Genomic DNA, 21,030 nt, shown 5'->3' with positions numbered 1-21,030 from the left:
AATAATAATAATAATAATAATAATAATAAACAGTCAGCCGTCACGTATCGTGCCACATAAGATGATTTTTGACAGCGTGGATGGCCACGTCAGACAAAAACTAACGGAGTTAACATCCGTTAGTCGCGGCCCGTTAAAAACAAATACATAAATAGTTGGGACTGTCAGCAAACAAGTGTAAAATTGAGACTGATATTTACCAATATGGCATAGTTGGGATTATTTAAAACCAATTTTCCTTTTTTTTTCTAGGCTACTTGTCTTTTGTCTTTTCTAAGTGGTTCTCTTTTATTATTAAGTTGTTTGATTAAAAACCAATATATAGAAATAACATTATTATATTGTAGTATCTAACGATTTTTCAAATTGTATACTTATTGATATACATATGCGTTTATTTTACAATATAATATGGTTTCTAACTTTCTTTTAAATAGAACATCGTAAGACTATAATTTAACTGATAATTAATAAAACAAAAATTTCTCATTTAGTGACTGTGATTACTGATCTGCAACATCAATAGCTATGCATTTTGAGATAAATGATGGTTTACTATGCAATAAAAAGACAAGTATAAGGAGTTCATTATTCAATAATTCTCTTTTTTATTAAAGCATTTTTATCATATTAAATGGAGAAGTATGTGAATCTCAAGGATATGAATTTGATTTCGAGGCCCATATTTTTAACGATTCTCTGCTTTTGCTTTGTCACCAAGTCCAAAAGTACACATAAACGTATCACATGTATAATGGATAGCATAATAGAGTTGTACATTTTTATATTAAATTATACCCTGACATGTGAAGTGTCAAAAAACCAAAAATGGAGGGTGGTGTACTAATTACTTATCAGTCAAAAGGAAAAAGGGTTAGAATTGTTATATTATTTGATACAAACTAACCTCAATTTGTTAAGAGAACATGTTTGGATTTTTAGATGATTGAATTTTTTAAAACAAAATATTTATATGATAAAACAAATATAACATTGTGAAAGTAGCTTATTTTAGTTTATTTTTACTGTGTATTATGTCTTTATAGTTACTTTTAGAATAAAATCACACATAAAATCGTATTATGTGCATGCCACCATCACGTATCACCTTTTATTTAGTCGTGTATAATCGATTACATTGGATTATAGTTGTTGACGACGTAAGAAACTTTACCATGAACTAGCAAGCATGTAATCCCACCCGAAAGAGAATAAAACGGTTATCATCAAAAGGACCACCTTGGTAATGTGACATAAAGGCGAAAGAAATGTGAAGAAATCCTTACCAATAAGAGAGATATACCCTTACAAGACGTTAAAGAGTGGTACCCTAGAGACATTCTCTTCCTCTAACATAAATACCCTTGTACTTGATGAGGAGAGGGGAGATTTTTGGTACTATATAGTCTATATTGATATGCATTCATCTTTGTAATAGACCATATCACTCTCTATTAATCGATTTTTCCATATCTTTGTCGAGTTTTACTAATTCTTCATCTTTAATACAATAGAGAAAATAAGTGTTGAATAAATCTTATTTAGGTATTTGCTTTAGTGCTTGCGTATCATCAAGAAAACATCAGCTAAATCTCAAATATCATGTTACTTGACTAAGAGTTTTGCATACTTGTACTATGCGTGTAACATATGTTTATCTACTATCATTGGACATATATGTAAACACAACGAAAACTGTGATTTACTATTTATTTTATATTATTTCATTCAACTATATTGCTAGTTAAAGAATGCTTATATTTGTGAAATTACGTTATTTTATGTTGGTGAAATTACCCACAGTATATATAATATGTGGTTATTATTATTTTTCTTTAAAAAGTGATTGTATTAGTTTATTTCCATTCCAAGTTTGTTGTATTTTTGTTTGGTTGTAACTTTGTAGGTTATGTTGAGTGATTTTTATTTTTTTTAATTTATTGATGTTTCATTTCACTATTTAGAGACGGAAATATTTAGTTGTCCACTTATCTCAAGGACCTCTATTTGTATATGGCGACTAAACAAGAACTTTTTATTAAAATGGTTATTGCGAGTTTGTTTTCTTTATTTTGACTACAACTAAGGGGTTGCACTCATGATTTTTTAAAAATCCTTGTCTTTTATATCTATAATTTAATAAATTTCGCTGGCTGAATGATCAGTGGACCCTCTTGATCCTCCCCTGGTTCTGCCATACTTGTTTTATTGTTCATCATTTTCAGTATAATCTTCAAAGGTCAGTGTATTGATAAACACATAATTCCCCATATTAAAAGTTTCAGATTTAGATATAGTTTTCACACTACTTTTCTATCGTAACTTTTACAAGTCACAAGCCCAACACATGCTATAATTTACTTGATCTCGTCGGTCAACACTTAACAAGGTCATGAGTCTTGACAAAGCATCTGAGTTTTCTATTAACGGGTTTTCATGATTACTAAAAGACAGTAAGATTATAACCAACTAACAGACTGTAAAAAAAACGCGTTGATTATTATACTAATAGAGGTTCATAAGCCAAAAATGGCTTTCAACTATCTTCTACTTACACAACTCTCTTAAATAATAAATATACAACTAAAATTCTTAATTAATTAAACTCCAAACCAAATAAATAAAAATCAAACTTTTAAAAAAGCCCGGGAAACTAACAACCTTATGTAGCCGTTATTCACTTGTACGGAACTGTAGAAGACGATGAAGTCGCGGGAGTCCCGATATCGCCACCATTCCTACTACCCGTGGCGGGTTTATCTATCGATCCCTTCAAAAGCGCATCGACTTTCGCATACTCTTCTCGTTCGTGCTTGATTTCCCTTAACATTGCCGCGACATCTTTCATCGTCGGTCTTTCTTCGGGTAAGGAATTAACGCATAGTAACGCGATGCCTAACGCCTGCATCATTTCTTCTATATCGGATTCAGGCCGGGATAATAAGCTTCGGTCGAGAATTTCGGTCCGCCCTCTTCTTTGTTTCACCCAATCCACTACGTGTAACCCGTCTGGAATCGTTGGATCGATCGGTTGTTTACCTGTTAGAATTTCTAGCATTACTACCCCGTAGCTGTAAACATCGCTCTTTTCTGTGATCTTCATCGAGTACCCGTATTCTATGGTAAAAAATAGGAATAATATTAGTGCACACAACCTGTTTGTGAAAATGTCACACAGAAAAAGGATAAAACCAAAAGGTTAATTGAGCGGAAAAAGGCTTACCAGGAGCAATGTATCCATAGGAACCTGCGATTGTATTAGACGATCGAGCAAAATCACCGTCATTGACTAGCTTTGCTAATCCAAAATCAGCAATGTAAGGCTCGAATTCCAAACCAATGAGGATGTTATTAGCCTTGATATCTCGATGAACGATTGGAGGAACACAATCATGGTGCAAATACGCAAGCCCTTCTGCTGCCCCTAGCAAGATTTGGTACCTCAGTTCCCACTCCAACGAGCTCCCCATTCGTTCATGAAGTAGGCTACCGAGACTCCCGTTTGGCATATAATCGTACATAAGTAACCTCGTTTTCTTGTTCCAACAACAACCCAGAAACCGAACAATATTCTTGTGTCGAACGGTGCCCAAAGTTTTCACTTCTGCTGAAAACGAGTCTCGTACTGCACACTTCTCGTTATTATAACCACCATCAAACGTCATTGACGGCCACAACTTCTTCACAGCTATGATTTCACCATTGTCCGTATCTGCCCGATACACCACCCCTGAACACCCTTTTCCAATAACATTCGTGTCGACTAAACATTTCAAGACTCGATCAACCGAGATATTAAGCTTTTGAAATGGAGTAAACTCCCATGGCCATGATTCACCAAGCTCGGATTCATCATCACCCTTAACTCTCCTTCTTGCCCTCAAAACCACAGCCACACCCATGATCATCATACCTATGGTAAATGTAATGAGCAAAGAAAGTGCAAGTTTTAGCATTTTAGAATCCCCAGACTTGTACCCGTCTTTCCCATTTCTGGATCCCGCTACATTGCTCAAGAAACAAGAATCTTTACCTAAAGAACATAACCCTTGATTCCCGGCTAGATCCGCTTCGGATAGCTGCCTAAAAAGCTTGTTATCCGGTAGATATCCCGTAAAGTTGTTATAGGAAATGTTCAATGACACAAGGTTGTCAAGGTGCGAAAGCATGCTTAGGTTTCCATCTAACTTGTTGTATGATATGTCAAGAATTGAAAGCTTGTTAAGCGCGCCTATTTGAACCGGGATAGGCCCGGTTAGCCCATTGCAACTCAAGTTCAACGCAATCTCCAGCGCCTGGATATTCCCTATCTCAGGCGGGATTTCACCCGACAGCTTGTTACTGCTCAAGTCTAGGAACTGGAGACCTGAGCAGAGCTGGAGCGACTCTGGGATCACTCCAGAAAACTCATTATGGCTAAGAATGAGTTTGTTTAATGACACTAGCCGCCCTAAACTATATGGAATGGGACCATAAAGGCGGTTTCTTGAAACATCGAGAACTTGGAGGCCCGATAACGATGATAAAGACTCTGGTAAAGCACCTTCTAATGTATTGTTGCTAAAATCTATCATTTCTAACTCGGTACAACTAGCAAGCTCATTCGGAACCACCCCGGAAATCCGATTACTTGATAAATCAAGAAAGTTTATGCTTTTCAAACCCGCGATTTCTTTAGGTATTTCACCCGTGATTCGGTTATCACCTAGCCTTAACCTCACTAAAGAGGTCGAATTTCCAATTTCTTGCGGTATGGGACCCGAAATATCATTGGAAATTAGAAGCAACTTGGTTAAATTTCTTAGCTGAAACAACCCTGGTGGAATACTACCAGTGAGTGTATTATGTGATAAATCTATTGCTGCAATATTACTACAACTTCCTAAACTTAAAGGAATACTTCCTTCAAGATTATTATCCCAACCGAAAAACACTTCAAGATTTGTTAATCTTCCAATGTCAACAGGAATCAACCCTGAAATCTGATTAGTATCAACCTGTAACTGTTGAAGACTAATGCAATCTCCGATAACACTAGGGATTGAACCAGACACATTATTGTTACTAATCATAAATTCTTGTAAATCCACAAGATTCCCAATTGAAACAGGAATATTCCCAGATAAAGAGTTTAAAGAAACATCAAATATCTTTAACTTACTACAGTTTCCAATTTGTTCTGGGATTGAACCAATGATATTATTCTCCCAAAGTAACAATTTTTCAAGATTCTTGAGGTTTCCAAGGTGTGGAATAATATGCCCAGCAAGACTGTTTTCATATAAGAACAAGTTTACAAGATTTGAACAGTTACCAAGCTCCGGCGGCAGCTCGCCGGAGATCATGGTGGTGTAGATGGATAGTGTTTGGAGGTTAACCAGGTTACCAATGGATGCAGGAATAGACCCGGATATTTGTGTGTCAGCAAGGCCAAGGATAATAAGATTACTACAGTTTCCAATCTCCGGTGGGATTATTCCGGCGAGGTCTTTGTTACCTCCGGCACGGATGATTTCAAGGTTTTGTAACAGACCCAGTTCAGGTGGGATGTTGCCGGAGAGTTGATTGTCGAATAAGTGAAGATTGGTTAATCTCCGGCAGTTTCCGATCTCCGGCGGGATTTTTCCGGTGAGTTTGTTGGAGTTTAATATTAATTCTTGGAGGTTTGAAAGTTTGCCAATGGATGGTGGGATGGAACCTATTAAACTGTTGGAGCTTAAGTCAATGGTGGTGAGATTCCGGCAGCTTCCAAGGTCGCCGGAGATTATTCCGGTGATGTTGGAGTCGGAGATTATTAAGGTTTTGAGGTGGGAAAATGAAGAAAGATTTGTGGGTAATGGGATATGTAATGGGATTGATTGGATATTGATTTCGGTAACGAAATATTGTGCATCACATTTAATGTAATCCCATTTGCATGGATTCTTGATTATGCCGGAAAGTTGCCAGCTTGAGAAAAAAGAACCGCCGCCGCCGTGAACCCAGTTGAAAAGTACGGTGGCTTCATGGTTGCCGGAGGCGGAAGGCAAAATGAAGAAAAGGGTTGAAAGAGAAATGAGAAAGAAGCGATGAAGAAGATAAATATGGTTATGGGGTTTGGAGTAATAATAAGAAGATTGCATTGACATTTGCCTCAATATGCAAACTTTTCTTGGGTTTGTATCATTTGATTTGGGGTTTGCTGTAAGTTTTCTTGATCTTTGTTGCTAGGTTTAAAGTTTAAACACTGGTGTGATGATCAAGAAAGAGCACTGGTTTCATGGTGTATTGCATTGTTAAAAACAAAACAAACTACTTGTGTAAAAAGATTAAAGAAAAAAATAAATACCTAGAGATTTGCAAATATAGCAGAGCATCCACCACCACCTTGTAAATTGTGAATTTTTTTATAGATTAATTGATGCTTTGATTAAGCTTGTGCTTGACTCTATGTAAAACACAAAACAAGGTGAGTGTTGGAGTAGTTAGGCATCAATCTCAAGTCAAAGTCACTCTGTTTTCCTCCATCACCAATTTTATATTCTTTCATCTCTTCTCTTTGTTTCATGGTTTTTTGTACAAGCTTTAAAACCCAAGGTACAAGTAAATGAAGCATTGGTGTAAAAACTAAAAAGATTAATAAAAGAAGACACCATTCATGGTTGTTGGATGCTTGATTATAACTTCAATGAGATCACTATTTTTAGTGTACAATAATGCTAGGTGCAATTCTCAAAGTTTTACACTTCAAGCAATTATGATAGTGAATGTAATTATTAGAGTGGATGGAGTAGCGTTCGCGGGTCGTGCAATATTCCCGCGCTACCATATTAATCTCGCCATTTAGTCTTTCTTCCATACCGTCTGGCCTTAGCCCTTTCATTTCTTTATATTTGGTGGGATGATAATATAATATAACACCTACACACTTTAACCCTAGTGATAAATAACTATTGTTCACCGCATATTAACCCGAACCTTAAAACTTATGAAGGACACCTTTTTACGCACCATACTAGCAATTAGCAAAGGCTTTTGGTTAATTTTTTGAAATTCAAAACTTTATGGGATGTGGTCTATGTCTAGGCTGTTAAACAATAAATAATGTCCCAAGCCCAATTAGGAAATGAGAAAAAACTTTATGTTACCATCGGTGATAATAATGATAAACGGAAGGGAGTAAACCCCAACTATATGGGTCCAAATGATCAATATTTAAAAAAATAAAAAATAAAAAATCTTGGGCACAAAGTGTTGCATCGGCTGAAATACGAATCTACCTATACTAATAAACAAAAATAATAATAATGATGTGTCTTAACCACCTTCAATCCTAACTTTAATTTTAATCCTATTTTCTAATCTCAACTCTCCTTAATCCATGTTATCCATGGGTCATGAGTCCAATTGGTATGACCATTAGTTGTAACCAATATGAAAAAAAGTATTTAATGTCATTTAATATTATTTCATTAAATTTTACTAACTTTTTCTATCACATTCCATGTTTTAATTAAAGTATCCATGGGTTCAATTGGTATGTCACACTAACTTTTACTATCTATCCGATTACATCTAATTTTACTATTAAATATATAAAGCTTGACATGATTTAACAAAAAAAACATATAAACCATTGAATATCTACATATACTAATAAATAAAATTAATAATGATGATGTGTCATAATCACATTCAATCCTGACTTTAATTTTAATCCTATATTATAATCTCAACTCTCCTTAATCCATGTTATCAATGGGTCATGAGTCCAATTTGTATGACCATTAGTTGTAACCATGGGTCATGGTTCAAATTGGTATGACCATTAGTTGTAACCTATATGAAAAAAAGTATAATAATTGGTGACCTGTGTTTATAATAGATATTTAATTATGTGTGTACTTCAAATTACGTTGAATAAATACAATATTTATAATTATAATCTCACAATTTGTAACACACTATTTAACTTTCGTATTGATCAAATAAAGCATCTTTAATATATTTAGATAATCACCAATATTTTATTTTATGCCACCTTAAAACATTATTTCAATCTTAGATAAATGGAAATTTTTTATATGTAGCATTTGGAAGTACGTGTGTGATAATATTAAAATTAATCTTTTTTTTTAACGGCATATTAAAATTAATCTATAAATTAAAAAGAAAATCCATTAATTACGTATGATTAAATACCTAAATTTCAATAACTTGACAAATCCCGTGTAATGCACGGGTTCAAAAGCTAGTTTTATGATACATGGATGTTTGGACTCTTTGAGGGGTTAATAATAGATAAATCATCTGGATATTGTCGAAAAGGATTTGGATCGAGCGGTTTGAAGTTTCTTAAATGGGCTGTTAAGTTGGGCCCATGAAGAACTAATATGGTTCATGGCATGGTTGAAGAACTGAGCTACAGTTGATGAGGGTTAATCTTCTTACAAATCAGTTGGAAACTTCATTGATCATGTTATAACTTATAAGTGTCACCATTTAAGACCATTGGATGCTTTCTTTCTTTGTTTTATTGTTTTGAGTTTCATGTTTAATGGTATGTTGTTAAGTTTCTCTATTCACTACGTGAAAATACCCATGTCTACGGGGTGCAGCTATACACACATCTTATTGAATATCTAAACTCATACTTCAAACGATCGTAGGTGTATTTAACAAATGACCTTTTTGAACAGTAATTTTCAAATTTGTAACCCTTTATTTTCATAACATTTGTATAACAATTCAGACTCCTAATTTTCTAAGTTAAGCTCCATTACTTTCAGAATAACCGGCCAGGGATTTGACCGATGGTCATTTTGACGGCTTACTATTAAACGTATTTTGTTTTTCTCATATAACGTTTAAAATACCAAAGTGTGTAAAACTTCAAATATTTCGTTGCTACGTCTTTAACTTTTATACACGTCTCTATATAAATTATACTCAAAACTGAGTTGTGAATTGTTACGCATAAATGATCGAAATACAAACTTACAAGTCATCAAAGTTGCCTCATGGTTTTGAATTTTTTATATATGGTTATGCCGTGATTTATAAAATTCCTGATATACCATCGCAATGTGCTTATTTTTAGGTACGTTTCGATGAAAGTTTATTTTTTGTTCTTTACCATGATGAATCGAACCTATTCCGCTCGATTAACATAGGTACCATTACCATTTTTTGTTTTTATGTTTTTGAATTGATGTAAAACGCGTGTCAAATTGAATGCAACCCACAAGAAATCCTACTAGTTTGAAACCTTATAAAAATTAATGAATAGTATTAAAAGTTTAAAACCTATAATTATTGGGCCCAAATATTATTTTATCCATAATCCAAATTTTCAACTATAACTTATTGAGTTAGTGGGCCTATATTAAAAGTAAACAGACTAAAAATAAAAATAGTAGCGGCGAGCTGGGATGAGTCGTGCAGTCGAGTATCGAGTAATCAACCACCTAGTCCACCACCGTCATCCACCATTAGCCATCGTGGAGTCCACTAATTAAATTTGAAATTGTTGAGTCATAATTTTCTTATTTCTTGGATTTAATTTATATCAATTATGCCTCCTAAACAAGAGTTTAGTGCTCAACAAAAATAAAAAGAGATTACTAGATGGAAGTAATAAGAAAGTCTCATCCCGGTGCTATATAGTTTTAACCACGTGTTTAAAAGCATGTTTGAGAGCAGAAGCATGAAGAAATAGAACAATAAGAGGCAAGGGAGCAAGAGTTCATCACAGTTTGCTATCAAGAATGTTATGGTGGTTTCACGTATCGTCGGATAATTATTACAGTATGTTGTTTTAATACTATATTTTTCATTATGTTTATTGTTATAACCTTAATCCCCGTTTAATAAAATTAGTTTATATAACTCATTAAGAGTATTTTTCTCGCAAGAGATTTCCTCGAGATCGACTAGTCACTACCCTACAAATTGCCTACCATACTGACGAGTGATCAACGATTCATTGACCATCCATATAACTAGGCCATTAATACAAAAAATCACCTTTTGCTTTTTTTACATATACACAAACAAGAGCACACCAAGTGAACCATTCATTGACCATGCATGTGGAAGACCATATTCAATGAACTAGGCTGTGAACGATTTTAGGCATGCAACTTAACATAACAATAACATATATACAGTTTTGGAATTTCCAAAGTAAAAACCAATATCCCCAACTGCCCAATTCAATTAAGCAGTTGACTTAATTAATGTTATATTCTAACTCTATAAATACATGCATATAACAAACTAATTTCACCAAAAAAAAACACAACGCACAAAAACAAATGTTAACCTCAGAGCTTGTTTTCATCCCCTCTCCGGGTGCTGGCCATCTGCCTCAAACCGTGGAGCTCGCACAGCTTCTCCTCCGCCGCGATCACCGCCTTTCAGCAACAATAATCATAATGCACCTCCCCGAAAGTCTCGGAACAACATTCAACAGAGAAACTGATCAATCGTATACTCCCCGTCTTCGTATTGCCCACATCCCGTGCGATGACGCCACTAAGGCTTTCATCACAACCACAACCAGATTAATTGACGTCCTCGAACACCACAGACCTCGTTTTAGAGAGATTGTCCGGAGCATCATCGAGTCTGACTCGGTTGGATCAGTTGCTGGCTTCATATTTGACATGTTTTGCATGGAGTTCATTGATTTCGCCAACGAGTTTGGAGCTCCAACTTACACTTATTTCACGTGTCCGTCAGCCTTACTTCAGCTCATGCTTTACCTTCAGGCTAAACGAGACGATGAGGGTTTTGATGTAATGGAGCTGGAAAACTCGCCTGACACCGAGTTCTCCCTTCCGGGTTTTCTCAACCCTGTCCCGGTTAAGGTGTTTCCTGAAGTGGTGTTTCGTAAAGATGGGGAGTTTTCGAAGAAGTATCTCGATCTAGCGAGAAGGTTTCGTGAGTCGAAGGGGATAATAATAAATACATTTCATGAACTGGAAAGCTATGGCCTTGAGTCCCTTTTAAGCAGTCATGACATCCCACCTGTGTTTCCGATAATAAACCTAGAGAAGAAGATAAACCAAGCGAAAAATGATGAGATTAAGCGGTGGTTAAACGAGCAGCCGGATAGTTCGGTAGTGTTCTTATGCTTCGGAAGCAATGGAACGTTTAACAACAAGCAAGTGAAGGAGATGGCGGTCGCCCTTGAACGGGGTGGACACCGGTTTTTGTGGGCACTCCGGGAACCAGTACCGAAAGAAAAGTTGGGGTATCCGCAGGAGTATGATAACTTGGAAGAGGTTCTACCGGATGGGTTCTGATGTGCGAAACGGTCTATTAAAAACTTAACATAATCTAGACACTCTAGTTTTAAATTTATAAATCTAGACTATCCTAATGCTAGACCACTAGACAGGCAAGTGTACCTATCAACTGTAGTAAAGCCTAATGAAGTCCGGATATCGAACCCAAAGGACACTAGCACTAGTACATAAGAGCCCTAAAGATGCGGTGTTTTTTGCCAAAAGGTGTGGTCCAAGGCCCGCACTAAATACCATCGCACCTTTTACTTAAATTGAACCGCACCTCCTGTAAACCGCACCTTCTACTCACTTATATGTGAACCACATCTTCTGCTTATACCAAATCAATTAAATATGAACCTGCTAATATGAACCTCTTGTATTTGAACCTGCTTGTATCCAAAAGATGCTGTTTTGTTGACCGCATCTTTAGCTTCTTATGATCTTCTTTTTTGATTTTCAAAAAACAAATAATATTTTATATAACCTAATAAAAATTTCCAGAAAACTATAAATCCATCATAAATTTCTATAAAGCCCAAAGAGAATAACATACAAAGTTTCATTGTACCACAAATATACATATGTTTAAAAACAAAAGTAATACAAAACTTTTAAAACCTACATCTTCATTCTTACAACTCGAACCGACGTCTTCATTCTTGCCACCCGAACCGACATCTTCATGCTCGCAACCAAAATCATAAAATCATCTAACAAAACATAATGCTACATTAATATAATGAAGCTTAAAAAATATATGCAAGTGTGTTCAATAAGAAATTGAATGTGTTCGTATTCGTTTATTTCCATACGTTAACAAAATAAACAAACGGTTCACGACCATAAACAAATATACATAAATGAGTTAAACGTGTCAGCGACAAATTATAGTTTATTTTCAAACAGGTTGGTCGTTTACTTATCAAGGGTATATATGGTATTAGGCAATTTTGGGTCACAAGCTTTATATGATACTGCAAATTGAACAAATAATATATATTTGACGGTTTGACTTCTCACAAGTCAAACTGCAAGTTGCAGCACACAAGATCATTTCAAAATAATTTTGTTAATGGGTCATAATCTAGGCAGATTTGGTACATGTCAACATTAGTTGAAAATAAGCAGGTTGGGTATTTTAGTCACTATCTTTGACAATTTTAGTCAAACTGCAAGTTATCGTTTAGGTAAGGCCCGTTAGATTTAAAATGGTAGAATCCAGGCTAACCTTGAGACGCACGCCTCAATAGTCCAGCCCTCATACATCAAACACATTCTTTGTCCAACATTGCATCAAGTCTACAACCATTTTCTCAATTTCCTCATAAGAAGTAGACTCTCGTGCATTCCATAACTAAAAACACATAAACAAACTATCTAAATGTATACAAATAAATAAATAAGTTGAAATTTGAACTTGAAATATATGCAAATTACTTTTTCAAACTCCCATATATGGTTAATCAACATATAACCGCATTCTATCCATCTTTTTGTCGGTTGCACTATCAACCTAAATTAACAAACAAATTGTTATAACATTAACAAAATCAAACTAAATTAACAAAAAACTATAAGAGTCAATGGGTCGGCTACCATTTGATAAAGTGAACTACTCGCGATGTTCTCATCATGAAGCTGTGGTAAGGCACGATTCACTTCATCGGCCTAAAATAACAAACAAATTGTTATAATATGAACAAATCAATCTAAGTTAAAAATAAAAATATTGGAGTAAATGGATCAACGTTTTGTGTACGTAGATTTGAAGTGTTCACGGTGTCATCATCATGTGTTTGTGGCAAGGCACTTGTAAAACTCTAACGGGCGACACAAGTCCACTCTCAAAGTATGTGACTTGCTCGGTGCACGTTGGTTCGCAAGCTACAAACTAACAAAAAAGATATTATACTAGTTATTACAGTAATATACTAGAATATGTATTAACATAACCAAAAATATACCCTTACTGCTTTATTGAACTATCTGATGAACTAAATGCTCAACCTTTTCAACTTCACTTCGTTTAATTTGTTACATTGTAGACTTTAAGATATTTATATGAATCAACAATACCATCCATGGAAACCTTGGCATAACCTAGTCCAACAAACACACCTTTGAAACACAAGATTATCTTGGTTCTGTTTCCCTACTGCCTTAACAATTAAAAAAAAGAATTGAAGTTGTGACTTACTGTGTTTGTTAATTTCATGATGTAAAGTACTGATTTCAGTCAACGGTTGGTCGTGGGTGGTCCGATTACGGGCTGATTTCAGTGTTAGGGTTTGCAATTAGGGGCTGGTCTGGTGTGGCTGCCGGTTGGAGATGGATTTAGGCTGTCTACAGAGAGTTATTGAGTTAGGGTTTGCAATTTGATGGTGAATTAGATTGAGACGGAGGGAATGTAAAATATTTCGGATTTTTTTTGGGGGGGGGGGGGGGGATGTAGAACTGATTACGCGCCATGTTTTTGTGTTGTTTCATTCCATTTTTCACTTGATATTCAATAAAGGACCGCACCTTTTGCTTCCATTTTTATTAAAAATTTAAACAAGCCTTCTTAACCGCACCTTAAGTATCCATTTATATTTTTCCATTTTTATTAAAAATTTAAACAAGCCTTCTTAACCGCACCTTATGTATCCATTTACATTTAAACTTAAATTATTCTCAGAAGGTGCGATTGATATATAAAACCGCACCTATCGGTTTTTTGGCATCGCACCTTTTGATCATTTTTGTAGTAGTGAAGCGACACCTAAACTAGACTCTGACTAATAACTTAAATAAATAGATTTAATTGATTTTTGTCTTTTTTAATTATTAAATATAAACTAAATAATACTTAAACTAAAACTGACGCAAAACAAATAGGGGTAAAACTCAAATAGGGAGAACAACTACCTAGGCAAGGAATCTTACTAATCAACTCGTAAACTCTCGGAATTGGATTTATGATCGGTAACCGGGTTCTAAAAATATGATACTAAGGAATAACTAAAGTATGCTAGATCTCCTTCCGGTCTCACCAACAATACCTAAGAACCCTAAATATCATGTAAGCTCAACGGTTTAATGGTTCGGATCACCTCCCGGTCTTACCTTACGTAACTATGCTAAGGTACCCAAAGATTAAATCACCTCCCGGTCTCTCTAATCACAAAACACCCTAAGGCGTAAGGGGGATTTTTATTGAATTCGGTTATAACACGGATCTGTAAGAATTTAAAGGAATCTAGGGTAACTCACTCCCATTCAATCACTACCCAAACCCGCAAAAGACCAAAACAAACGACACTTAATTACCTCCCGGTCTCTCAAGTGACAGAATATAAGGTATCTCTAAACTCTCAATTACCGTTCCTATAGAATACGTTAACAATAAAACCATAAACTAGTTACAAACACACAGTAAACAACCTAATATGCATCCATACATGAAAGACATTCACAAAGACGCATATGCAACAAAAACTGATAATAAATTAATACCAAATACGCATATGTATCACAGCCAAATAAAATAAAAACTTTACCAAAACATCACCAATCAATAAGAAATCCAAAACCAAAAATAAAACGAGTCTAAAAAGTATTCATCCAAACCCAAGCAGTATAATAGTTTAACCAATCATAATTACGAATGAAACAAAGATAAAATATAGATCACGGTTCATCGAAAAGGAAATATATATAGATGAGCTACTAGCCTGGTAGCTTAAATTAATTGAGTTGCCTACCTGCTTGCTTGTTTAATTTCTTTCTTTTGATTCTTGCCGTGGACTTTTGTGAGCAGCTTGGGTGCTAGGTTGTTTCTGTTCCAACTTGGCAGTAGCCAAAATAAGGGGCGCCCCCCTTTCTGACTTGCGTCCCTCTCAATCTGCCGTCAAACTCCTATTATATTTGTTTTCTCACCGACATATGGATGGGCCACAATTTAGTCTCACATAGCTTTAACTCAGCCCACACTAATTGTTGGTTTATTATTTTAATATGCCATGAGTGTGTATTTAATAATTGTGAGCATATGTAGTTGACTTCATCACCAGAGTTACGTATTGCAATATATATTGATGTCAACATTATTCTTTTAACATTAAAAACAATATTAGTATCCTCTTCTTGCCTGCTCCCTTTTTTGATTAACCTGTTACACAACTAAAAATTAATTATTAGTCATAATATTTGAAAAACATAATTTACTCCTAACAAAATTCGTTTGAGACAAATTAATAGTAGCCCATTACTTATCTTTCTTTTTTAAATGGCATTATTAACGTGTCGATTTGCATGTTTTAGCTCGTTGTCTCAAAAACCTTTAAAACTCAAATATGAACCAAATAGAAATATATTCAATAAAAACTTGACCCAAAATACCTGAAAGTATAGGAAATATTTATATAATATTATGCATATTTTAGACCACATCAAATATTCCCACACTTAAACCTTTTTCGTCCCTGAAAAAGTATTTTGCAATGGAATCAGAATTCAAGACTAATCTTTAAAACATATAGGTTATCTTTTAAGCATAGATAAACGCAAAAACCGCGATTGCCGATATTGTTGTCCACTTAAACCCAGCCACCAGCCTATCAAGCCCCCAATTGCATTAAGCGTTTTAAGTACAAAAACCACGGCTACACCTACCCCATCTCAGACAAAGAGAGCTAGAAAAACTAGAGTCAAAGCAAATTGGTTTGACAAATCACCATAAGCCAAGGACTCGTTGATGGTACTAAGTAGATGCACTCGGTGAAATTTGATGGATGAATGGTCATGTGGAGGCCGTACGAGCATACCCTAAATATTATTGGACTTTGTCCTATATATCCCTAAAAAAATATTTATTGACTAAGAACCTTCGAGCCCCAATAGTGTATCCTCAGAGTCACTATCCCCTTGGTAACACGTAAACTTTAAGTCCCGTCTAGTATGTGCAACTTTGGCCTCTTTTACTAACTTTGAGAATGCTTCTTTGGCATTTTATAATACATAACTTCTCACTATTTTGCTTTTCGGACCAACTTTTGGAACACTTATAACTTTCATAACATACTTTTTTTTCTTTTTTTTTCAATCATTTTTTTTCTTTTTTTTCTTTTTTTCTTTTCTTTTTTTTATATCACCCTAAATTATATAACTATTTCTAAGCTGGTAAAAAGATGGACATGTGGTGGTGTGCTAGTTTGAGTGCATTTAATTCTTACCATCTCAAAATTTTTAGATTATGGTAATCCTCTCTAAGCATCGAACTTCGGTTTCACCGTTTTTCAAATTATTATAAATATATAAAAACTGCTAAAGAGGACTATCAAAGCTAGTTGGGCCTACCGACACATCCCAAGTTTAGTGCGTTATCTTTATTAATCTCATATATAATAGTAGTTTTAAAAAACAATCTCAAATTTTTCTATCATTTTCCATTATTTGCAAAAATTTTCAATAAATATTCAGGACATTTTTTTAAAACTTTTTTTTTAATTATTATTTTTTAAAAATTTTTGATTATTTTATAAACACATCAGTTTTTAAAATTTTTTGATTTTTTTTTAAACGTCAGTTTCCCATCCCCACACTTAAATGTTACATTGTCCTCAATGAGACAGGAAAAGACAAAAATTAAAGCACATTCAAATATAAGTAAAATGGAATAGACTCCCCTGGTAAATATGATGATATTGCCTTGCGAGTCGTGTCCAGTGCCCTCCAATTTGAACAAAAGCCTCATACTCCAGTGCTCTCTACAAAGCTATCACTTACGAACGAAAGCGGCAATCAATAAACAAATAGTCTCCCCACACTTGAATCAAACCATGTATCATCAATCATCTAATAGCATCCCTGAAGAAACCTGAAAGCAAACCAAGAAACAGCCAGCACAAGAAAGCAAGAAACCCAAAAAATAAAAGTAAAATAAAAACATTCTACCGGGTTACCTCCCGAGAAGCGCTAAGTTTACAGAAGAGTCTTCAGCCGGACTCGCTCCCGAAATCTCAATAAGGAGGCTTTTCTTTTATCCAACCCCAGTCTAACCCGTTTAATTCCACTCATTCAACATATTTAAACAAATAGCACATAGTGAAACTAAAAAGCATTTTAAAGCATTTAAATGGGTCGGACCACCAATACTTAAACTTACCTGGACCAAACCTAATACATGACATATAATGAGAAAAATGGTTATTTTTGCATTTTAGCGTTGTCCTATAATTCTTAATGAACCATTTTTGAACCCTCAAAACTTGTCGATCCAAGCATTTTCGCTCCCTCTTCTGTGGCTTTGTCGATTTTGGTGGCGATCCCCTATCTACTTCCTCCACAGGCCTGCTAACATTCCTACGATTTGGCGACTCAAGTACCATATTCTGATCCTCCTCCGTTGCCACTTCCTCTTCCTTTTCTTCTTCTAGTGACGTTTTGATCTCCATTATTGGCTTCCCCATGATTAGTGTTTATAAATATATAAGATCGCCAACAGGGTCAAATTCTGCATGTTCGTCAAAAACGGGTAAACCTACCAATTCATCACCAAACTCATCCTCCCAAGATGGTGCATGCTCCTCCTCTTTGTCATCTTCCATCTGGTCAAGTGGCTCCTCAACGGCATCTTTGCTCAGATCCGTGTAATCAGGTCGCTCCAACTCCATCTCTTCTATCACGCCCTCATCATTATTATTCCAGAATTCATCATCTTTTTCATATAAGGCTTCCTGCTCCTTGTAAGAAAAACTCTCATTTTGAATTCTAGCACTTATTTCTTCTAACCTAGCTTCGAGTTCCTCTAGCTTACGAAGTCTTTCTCTTTCGATAAACTTATCAAGCCTGACTTCCAATTCCTTAATCTTTTGGAATCTTTCACGTTCCTTTTGTTCGACTCTTTCCAACATCTTCTATATAAAATACTCCTAAACTGACTCGATCTATTAAACATATTAACTAGAATCGATAAAATAAACACAAACTAAATTATCCTAAACACGACTAGACACGCTTAATCTAAATCATGAACTCACAAGACACACCACAACTCAAGACACAAAAAGACCAATTAATCAATTATGTTCAATCAAAGCTAGTTTCGCTATCGCCTAAGTGTCCCCGGCAACGGCGCCAAAAACTTAATGTGCGAAACAGTCTATTAAAAACTTAACCTAACCTAGACACTCTAGTTTTAAATTTATAAATCTAGACTATCCTAATGCTAGACCACTAGACAGGCAAGTGTACCTATCAACTATAGTAAAGCCTAATGAAGTTCGGATATCGAACCCAAAGGACACTAGCGACACCTAAACTAGACTCTGACTAATAACTTAAATAAATATATTTAATTGATTTTTGTCTTTTTTAATTATTAAATATAAACTAAATAATATTTAAACTAAAACTGACGTGAAAAAAATAGGGGTAAAACTCAAATAGGGAGAACAACTACCTAGGCAAGGAATCTTACTAGTCAACTCGTAAACTCTTGGAATTGGATTTATGATCGGTAACCGGGTTCTAAAAATATGATACTAAGGAATAACTAAAGTATGCTAGATCTCCTTCCGGTCTCACCAACAATACCTAAAACCCTAAATATTATGTAAGCTCAACGGTTTAATGGTTCGGATCACCTCCCGGTCTCACCTTACCTAACTATGCTAAGGTACCCAAAGATTAATCACCTCCCGGTCTCTCTAATCACAAAACACCCTAAGGCGTAAGGGGGATTTTTATTGAATTCGGTTATAACTCGGATCTGTAAGAATCTAAAGGAATCTAGGGTAACTCACTCCTATGCAATCACTACCCAAACCCGCAAAAGATCTAAACAACCGACACTTAATTACCTCCCGGTCTCTCAAGTGACAGAATATAAGGTATCTCTAAACTCTCAATTACCGTTCCTATGGAATACGTTAACAATAAACCATAAACTAGTTACAAACACACAGTAAGCAACCTAATATGCATCCATACATGAAAGACATTCACAAAGACGCATATGGAACAAAAACTGATAATAAATTAATACAAAATACGCATATGCATCACAACCAAATAAAAAAAAAACTTTACCAAAACATCACCAATCAATAAGAAATCCAAAACCAAAAATAAAACGAGTCTAAAAAGTATTCATCCAAACCCAGACAGTATAATAGTTTAACCAATCATAATTACGAATGAAACAAAGATAAAATATAGATCACGGTTCATCAGAAAGGAAATATATATAGATGAGCTACTAGCCTGGTAGCTTAAATTAATTGAGTTGCCTACCTGCTTGCTTGTTTAATTTCTTTCTTTTGATTCTTGCCGTGGACTTTTGTGAGCAGCTTGGGTGCTTGGTTGTTTCTGTTCCAACTTGGCAGTAGCCAAAATAAGGGGCGCCCCCCTTTCCGACTTGCGTCCCTCTCAATCTGTCGTCAAACTCCTATTATATTTGTTTTCTCACCGACATATGGATGGGCCACAATTTAATCTCACATAGCTTTATCTCAGCCCACACTAATTGTTGGTTTATTATTTTAATACGCCATGAGTGTGTATTTAATCATTGTGAGCATATGTAGTTGACTTCATCACCAGAGTTACGTATTGCAATATATATTGATGTCAACATTATTCTTTTAAAATTAAAAACAATATTAGTATCCTCTTCTTGCATGCTCCCTTTTTCGATTAACCTGTTACACAACTAAAAATTAATTATTAGTCATAATATTCGAAAAACATAATTTACTCATAACAAAATTCGTTTGAGACAAATTAATAGTAGCCCATTACTTATCTTTCTTTTTTAAATGGTATTATTAACGTGTCGATTTGCATGTTTTAGCTCGTTGTCTCAAAAACCTTTAAAGCTCAAATATGAACCAAATAGAAATATATTCAATAAAAACCTGACCCAAAATACTTGAAAGTATAGGAAATATTTATATAACATTATGCATATTTTAGACCACATCAGCTTCCTTGAACGCACATCTGGTGTTGGAAAAGTTATTGGGTGGGCCCCACAGATGGCTGTGTTGGCCCACCCATCAGTTGGTGGGTTTGTGTCTCACTGTGGGTGGAACTCGACTTTTGAGAGTATATGGTGCGGTGTTCCGTGGCTGCATGGCCTGGATACTCGGAACAACAACTGAATGCGTTTATGCTTGTGGTGGAACTGGGATTGGAGGTTGAGATAGAGATAGAATATTTAATGGATACTACACCAGATCGTGTGCGCGAGGCGGTGCTAGTGACGGCGGTGTTGATTGAAGGTGGGATTAGGAGGTTGATGAGTGATGGTGATATGAGGAAGAAGGTGAAGGAGATGAAAGAGAAGAGTAAAGCTGCAGTTGTTGAGAGTGGATCCTCTTACAAAGCAGTTGGAAACTTCATTGATCATGTCATGAGAGTAACCATTTAAGAGTTAAGTAAATTGTATGCTTTGTTTCTTTGCTTTTATTGTTTTGAGTTTCATTTTTAATGCTATGATGGTAAGATTTTCCATTCACCACATGGAAATACCCATGCCAACGGGGCTTGCCATGCACACACCGTATTACATATAAACTCGATCATACCTTAAACAGTCGTCATGGTATTTTATTATACGACGGTTTTGACCCGTAATGTTCAAATTTTGACCACCTTCAAAACAGACATCGAGAATACCTATTGTAATATTTGTCATTTTCGGTCTTTTTTGTATTTGTATTTGTATCAAAACCCAACCCGATTTGTAAACCGAATCTTTCAATAATATAAAATA

General features: G+C 35.2%; 1 protein-coding gene and 1 pseudogene across 1 annotated transcript; one reads left to right on the top strand and one right to left on the bottom strand.

Annotated features, from left to right (window-relative positions):
• Positions 1-2,542: 2,542 nt before the first annotated feature.
• LOC143536995 (uncharacterized) lies at positions 2,543-6,404 on the bottom strand. Its single transcript, XM_077030860.1, has 2 exons — positions 3,224-6,404; positions 2,543-3,117 (listed from the first exon to the last, which is right to left on the bottom strand). The coding sequence occupies exons 1-2, from the start codon at positions 6,126-6,128 to the stop codon at positions 2,678-2,680; spliced, it is 3,345 nt and encodes a 1,114-aa protein (XP_076886975.1). The 5' UTR covers positions 6,129-6,404; the 3' UTR covers positions 2,543-2,677.
• Positions 6,405-10,234: 3,830 nt separating this feature from the next.
• LOC143536994 (UDP-glycosyltransferase 71E1-like) lies at positions 10,235-20,796 on the top strand (annotated as a pseudogene).
• The last annotated feature ends 234 nt before the right edge of the window (positions 20,797-21,030 follow it).

This window comes from Bidens hawaiensis, unplaced genomic scaffold, assembly GCF_021521415.1.
Source record: "Bidens hawaiensis isolate Kalapana, Puna unplaced genomic scaffold, B.hawaiensis_p1.1 tig00011076_1, whole genome shotgun sequence".
NCBI lineage: Eukaryota > Viridiplantae > Streptophyta > Magnoliopsida > Asterales > Asteraceae > Bidens > Bidens hawaiensis.
Note: the sequence above shows the minus strand (reverse complement) of the source record. Positions and strands in the feature narration are given on the sequence as shown.